At 39.2% G+C, this 6,886-nt stretch overlaps 1 protein-coding gene across 2 annotated transcripts; it reads right to left on the bottom strand.

Annotated features, from left to right (window-relative positions):
- Nucleotides 1-2,802: 2,802 nt before the first annotated feature.
- On the bottom strand, nt 2,803-5,442 carry LOC122331723 (lysophosphatidic acid receptor 6-like). Of its 2 annotated transcripts, XM_043229234.1 has the most exons (4): nt 5,191-5,442; nt 4,905-5,003; nt 4,584-4,709; nt 2,803-4,225 (listed from the first exon to the last, which is right to left on the bottom strand). In XM_043229234.1, exon 4 carries the CDS (start codon nt 4,198-4,200, stop codon nt 3,217-3,219), a length of 984 nt encoding a protein of 327 aa, XP_043085169.1. In that variant the 5' UTR covers nt 4,201-4,225; nt 4,584-4,709; nt 4,905-5,003; nt 5,191-5,442; the 3' UTR covers nt 2,803-3,216. The 2 variants fall into 2 exon arrangements, with proteins under 2 accessions (XP_043085169.1, XP_043085167.1); XM_043229232.1 differs by lacking the exon at nt 4,905-5,003.
- Between the last annotated feature and the right edge of the window lie 1,444 nt (nt 5,443-6,886).

Here is a 6,886-nt window from a genome sequence, read left to right as displayed (position 1 = left end):
GAACGTTTTTTTTCAGTCAATTCTTACTCAAATATTCCATATTTGTGTTATAGAAATCATGTCAAATTATACTCTTCAAGAGCGGGAAAGTTTGGACCATGTGAACACTCATGATGTATTATTTTTGGGGAGGAGACGTACCCAAAACCCTGAGCAAAAAATAAATATCTATTGGTTAAAACACAATTTGTCGGAGGAAGCTCCACCAAGGTTTACTGACTGGGGAATTTACTGGAGGAGAAACTGGCGCTCACATCCGCAGGTGAGTGGAAATGGTGCAGCAAGCGTGACAGCAGCAAGCAAGCTCTTCCCGCCAATTACCCGTTACCCAACACACGAGAAGAAACTGGCTCAACGTGAAGACTGTAGTACCTCACAAAGGTGTTCAGTGTCATCCAGATGTCCAGAGAGGCACCATGCCCCAACGCAAAAGAGGAGGTAACACCCTGGTGGAGGGAGCCTTACATATCTACTAACTGTCATTGGAGTTTTAGTAGAATATTAGTAGACTGGTAGGGTTAAGGTTAAAATAAGTTGAAATGCACTTACAAAGTTATTTATAGTCAGTTGAATGTCTGTTGGGAGACCATCACAAGAATGAGTTAGCACATATTAATTAATCAGACAGTGTTCTATTATTCTAATAAGTTAGTTGAATTGTAAGCACAAAGTTACTTTTTACATGCGCTTCAGTATATTAGGCAACACATTTAACTTTAGTGTACTTACTTAAAAAATCATACTTAGTGTTTTGCAATGTTTTATGTAATCTTATGTACAATGTTTAAAAAAAACTAAAAACTAAAAGGGTACTATTTTAAGAAATTGTCATTAAAGTGTGCTCAGTTTTCAAACAATTAAATCACACTTCATTTTCACAATGGTCAATAGGCCATATCTTCTGCCAAAACCATTTTTAATTGTTAGGCAGATAATTAGGAATTAGAAATATTGAAAACCGAATATTTAAATATACTCAGATGAGAGGCTTAAAGAGAAAAGCATTATTTTTCATTATAAAGGTGTAAACTGAAAATATGTATATATTTTTTAAGCAGAGGAAAATGTAAAAATGATCAGCTGTGATAACAATGGTCCGAGTCCAGCCCTCCGGAGCTCTGAAAGCACACTCTGCAGCCATTCCAGATGTTTCTCCCATGCTTCGGAGTTGATGACCACGTCATCCAAGTAGGCCATGGCATATGTCTGGCGGGGCCACAACACAAGTAGAATGCTAGAATGTGGCAGGTCGAAATGAAGGGTCTTGTACTGTCAGTGGCCACTAAGGGTGGAAAAAGAAGCGGCAACTGTGACGGAATACTGCACCTTAAAGTGAACAGTAAGTAGTGAGTCATACTTTGTTTTCTGTTTTTAACTTTTGTCTTTATGTTCATGGACCCCCTCTATGGAGCAGGGGGAGAGACCACTTGAGGACCATACAAGACTGTTTCTGACTATTTGCAAACTATGCCAGCTATTTGGATGACTCCCTCTACTTATTCTACAACGCCAGGCTGAACACTGTGTGCAGAACGTTGTTGCCTCAAGATGGTCCTTTAGTGGAATTCGCCCCCCTTGGTGGAGTGGACCCTGGTGAGAAACGGATCCCTGCTCACTCTGTCCTGAGGAGGATCTCGCCAGTCCCACTCCAGATCCAGTGGCCCACCCACCTTCTCCCTGCTGTGCTGAGCACATTCCCAAGCCCACCGCTGACAAGGGAGCAGGGCCTGTTGTAATCGATGAGTCATTGCCACATGGGACAACAGAGCTGAGAACTGCCGTGGAGCCCAGGCTGATGACGTCAGATCAGGTGAGAGAGCCGGAGTGGAGCTCCACCCACTGCACCATAAGAAAATATAATGAGAATGTAGAAGATCTTAATGAAGATTTCTATTGCAGCATAGCACTAACAAAGCACATGTAGTACCTTGGGTTCAGCGGAATTCAAATTGAAACCAGAGCATGATCAAAGATATTATGGAGTGAAATATGGGCTAAGGCAGATTATAGATTCTTACAGAACCAAGTGTGAGGGTGAGCAGCTAGTGCTACAAGAGGAAGAAATGGACCTAATAGACTTCTAAAGCGAACTGGAGTTCAGTCCTGCCCCTTTCTTTTCTCTCCGCTAGTCCTGCCAAGCCCAGAAGGGGTTCATGATGCTTCAGTCCCCGCATTTCCAGAGTCCGCTACAGTCCCTGTGTCCACAAGTGTTAAGCCCAAAGGAGATTAAAAATATCCTACTTTCCCACCCATTCCTGTCTCCTCCACCACTGCTGGCTCCTGTCAGTTCTTCTGCCTACCCTCATCCCACCATCTGTGTGCTCAATTCGGGTCTGCCAGTCTCCAATCGGCTTCATGGGTACTGGATCCTTCTTTCTCTGGCTTTACATTGGCCTTCCGGATTCCCCTTGGTTGCCAGAGCCATCTGTTCCAAATTGGCCCTCCTAAGCCTCCCTGTCGGCCCGGTCCATCAGGTCACCATCTCCACCTCCACCTCTGTCTGTTGTCTTCCTCTCAGTCAGCCAACCACCACCTGAAGCTCCTCCTGCCTATTTGTGGCATCTTTTCGTCATCTCTCGGTCTTGTGTTTTCATTCACCATGTGCTCTGTCTTTGTGTGACCTAGTTTCTCTTTAATGTTTCCGCTTTCATTTAACAGCAAGCTTTCAATAGTTCTCTCTCATGTCTGTGAGTATAGTATATATACATCTATATATAGTCTATATGGTTTATAGAGATATATATCTCATGTCTGTGAGAAAGAATGTCTTTTACCACCCATTCATTTTGGAAAACTTCACTGTTTAATCTTCACCTTTCCAAGGTTTTGAGAATGCAGCATCACATGCATGCTTATGCAATACTCTTGATAATGACACAGGATACTGATGCAGAATAGAGAAATTATTGAAATGTACAGTATTCCCATAGCTTCATAATTACAGTTGAACACCTCCTCTATACGGTGCACAACAAGCTCATTAAGCTCTTTAGATTGCAAAATATTTAATACATTTGTAAAGTTCACTTAATTTAACACATATATACTTTTCATGTGCACATGCCAGAGATAGTAGATGGGATGTGGTGATGATGATAATTTGCTGTAGGGGCTAACAAGCTTAAATGTCATGACAGAATTAAACTAGAAACTATTCATGCAATTTTAAAATTAACACTGATTACAATTAAATAAAACAGCTCATTTAGCAGCAGGTTAAACTGAGCTGCCGGTGTTCAGTGAATGAGATGAAGGCTTTTGAGCTGAAATACAGCACACTACAGAAGGGCAGCTGTTTTGTGGATTCACTACAGAGTGTTCGTCCTGGTTTCGTTTCCAACTCTGACGTCTACGACAGCAGCAAACAGACTTTTTTAACAAATTACCAACATCAGGCCTTATGAACATGTACAGAAAACAGTCAGCAAGTGGATTCAGACACACAATCATTCGTGCATAGCGGTACATTTTCTCAACAAAAAAGTAATTACCGTAGTAATACAATGAATAATTCTCAATAAAAAGCATAAACACATAAGGAAGAACAAGAAATGTGTAAGTCAACAGCACCAGGAACAAAATGCCCAAAATTGATTTGCGCTTCTGAGCAGTCAGTGATATTGCGTGAGAAAGACCTCGACAAGTGCCAGCAAAACAGAGAATGATTATGGGATAAGGAATTAAACAGGCTATAAGCATTGGCAGAGGTCTCAAATAAATATAAGGGTATATTTCTGCACAGGTTAGAGGCACAAACCAGATGATCACAGAAATAAAACAAGAGAGTTTGAGTGATTGGTGAGATTTGTACCAGATAGGATGACAAATCAGAAGATATCGTTCAAAAGCAACACATGTCATAAAATACAGACCCACCATCAAAGAATAGTTATATGCAGCAAGCAGCATACCTTTCCATGAGATTGTTGCTGCTATCAATATACTAATGACCTGTACGAGATCTGAAAGTATTAAATTACTAACAAAAACCGAAGCAGCAGGCCTGGATTTGATGATGAAACACAAGGCGATCAGAGTTAAGATCATGGCTGAGATCTCAATGACTGAAAGGACACGGATATATACAAGTTCTGGATAACATTCCTGAAAAAGAATGTTTTCCAACTCCATCCACTTCCTAAAGAGTAAATCTTCATCGGATGCAGCTGAGTCATTGATGCTGATGTTAAGTTGAGCCATCGTTTCAGAAATTCCTGAGAAAGCACTGAATAAAAAGAAAGTCATTAGTGTCAGTATGTAAGAAATGCTTTAATTTCTCAATGTAAAATTGTATTATTAGTACAAACAGATGGCCTAACTTTTTTAGTTTGTCTAATGTTGCCAAATGGTGGAAGTGTGACTTTACAGAGAATGAAATGAACATTTTCCAGAAATGAACATTGTGTCAATTATTAACCCTCATGTTGTTTCGAACCTGGTAATAATAGTTCATCTTCGGAACACAAATAAAGATATTTTTATGAATTCTGAGAGACTTCTGTCTGAATATTCATTATCACAGCACAACAGCTAGTGTGACATTGATTTAAAAAAAATAGTTCAATAAATACTGAACAACTCACATTTGCGTGAGATTTTGTCCAGTTGATTTGTGTCTCTTTTTCCACAGAGAAGTCAAAGGAGAATATTCAGTGTTACGTTTTCCACCGCCATCAACTCACTCCAATCACACTCCAATCGCTGTCGGTCTGATGGAGAACACAATTACAAAAGTTAGCCTATTTAGTAGGCAAGTTCAACTTGCTCCTTACGACAGTAAGATCTCAGTTGAAGTAAGACGACTGGGGAAGCTGTGGTGAATGACAAGGAACAGTTGCTGAAGTAAGACAAGAGGGTGACTAGAACACAAAAACTTAGACACAATAACAAGACATTTTTCTTACAGGAATCCAAAGAAGCAGATGATTATCCAACTCAGACTAAGACCAAGAGTTCAGCTCCAACCGGAATTAAACTCAAAGTTTCACTCAACCTTTTTCAGCCTTAATTACAAAGTAAATTACAAATCATTTATATGACATTGATTATTTAAAAAAAAGTGGAATTTAAGTGGAAAACTCTTAATAAAAAAAATAAAATTGTGAATTAAAAATGGTTTCATGTTGTTAATGTGTGTCTTTTTATCATAATACCTTTAACCTATAATTATTCAGGTAAAAAGTTACTCACATCTATTCTAAACCGTGAAGCACTCACTCGCCCGCAGGTTCTTCAGGAAGTTCTTCAGGAATAATGTAGAAGACTCTCTTATGGTTGTTATTGTTTGAAGCTCAGTTTTCAGTTAAAACTAAAGCCTCACGGGAGCCGGTTGTAACAATAAACTCTTATTCTATTGGTTACAATACAAATCAGTACATGCAAAAAAGTTTTACAATCGAACTCTAGCATCAATACTAGATATGCTGTTAGGTGTCAGGTGTCCTTCACACATAATGCAGGCAGAATCTGAAGAGCAGTTTACTTTTCAGACCTTTTATAGTATTTTGGGTGATTGACATCATCATATTAGTCATCAGTTCCTCAATATCTTGTATAACCCAGTCTTCCCGTTGTAGGAACATCAGTCTCTGTAGCTCAAGGCGGTGGTCTTTCCTTTGTCACTCACATTGCTGTCTGCGTCTCACACTCTTCCGTTTCTTTTACATGGTCTTCATCTGATTCATCTCTTGCTGGTGTTTAAACATGCTGTCTTTACCCCTGGGTATCCACTAGTCAACCTTTATGTTTGAGTTTCAAAGCATTAGCTCTTAAGCCTGTATTTTACAACTGCAAGCACCTCAAAACATATGACATTAACTAAAAAGAGGAAATTACATAAACAGGTAAATAGCAATATAGCAAATGCTCTGATCGTGGGTGGCCCTGGGAAGTGGGTCATCCCAAAAAACACATTTGTCATTTTCACAATACCTGCAAAAATACATGCTGTTCCCTTTAGCTTTAAACAATGCATGATATTCGACTATTCCAGACAAAAGATTGGCATCGTGAAACAATTGTGGTGATTTCTGTGGTCGTGGCTCCTAATCGGTGGTCCTGTGACATACAGTGAGCAAAGATAGCTTGAGTCAGCATGATCAACAGCATGACCATGTTTGCTGCTAAGATCCACATTTAATGACGAACCAATAAAAAATTGACATAATATCAATGCAACGTGGTCCTAAAACATAAAACTGCTTACCTCACGCTCTTAGTCCTTCCTCTTTCACCGCTTCAACTTTTTTTCTCAGAATACATGAAGAAAAATACCACTGTTAATGTGTCATTCATTCTGCTTTCAGCCCAAGGTCCTGCTGCTACGTTTTTCCATAGTAACGAGCGTCATAGCGACGTATGAGTCAATGGTTTTACCATCGTATAGTCTACAGTGTTTAGCAAGATTCATTAACTTGCATGAACAAATATGTTTTCAGTGTTAAGTAACTTTGTTAATGTTAATGTCAATAAATTTATTCATTCACTGATCACTGTGCAGTGTGACTATTGATTTAAAAAAAAAAGGCTTCTGTTTTCCAAAGGAGTTTTCCCATAGCGTCTTCAGCAGAAGCAGTATCGAAAGGGAACTGCGTTACTGCATCGTTTTACTGCAATACATCTGAAGTTCTAATAAAAATAAAACCATATTAGAGCTGTAGTATTACTTATAAACAACTGCAATAGAATTGCAGTATTGCTGCAATACAGCAGTAGTACTACAATTATACTGTAATAAAATTGCAGTAGTACTTCAAAGCATAGTAAAACTGACGTACAATTCAAGCTGAGTTGATGCAAGCTGATTGGAGTCCGGTGCAGCTCATATTGTGCACTAACCTGTCTTGTCTTGGTTCGGCTGGCTTTGTTTCTTAGCTCCTAATTTCCT

Source organism: Puntigrus tetrazona, unplaced genomic scaffold (assembly GCF_018831695.1).
Source record: "Puntigrus tetrazona isolate hp1 unplaced genomic scaffold, ASM1883169v1 S000000001, whole genome shotgun sequence".
Taxonomy (NCBI): Eukaryota; Metazoa; Chordata; class Actinopteri; order Cypriniformes; family Cyprinidae; genus Puntigrus; species Puntigrus tetrazona.
Note: the sequence above shows the minus strand (reverse complement) of the source record. Positions and strands in the feature narration are given on the sequence as shown.

Excerpts from the sequence above, each read along its gene's own strand:
- LOC122331723 (XM_043229234.1), bottom strand. The coding sequence starts at position 4,200 with ATGGCTCAACTTAACATCAGCATCAATGACTCAGCTGCATCCGATGAA.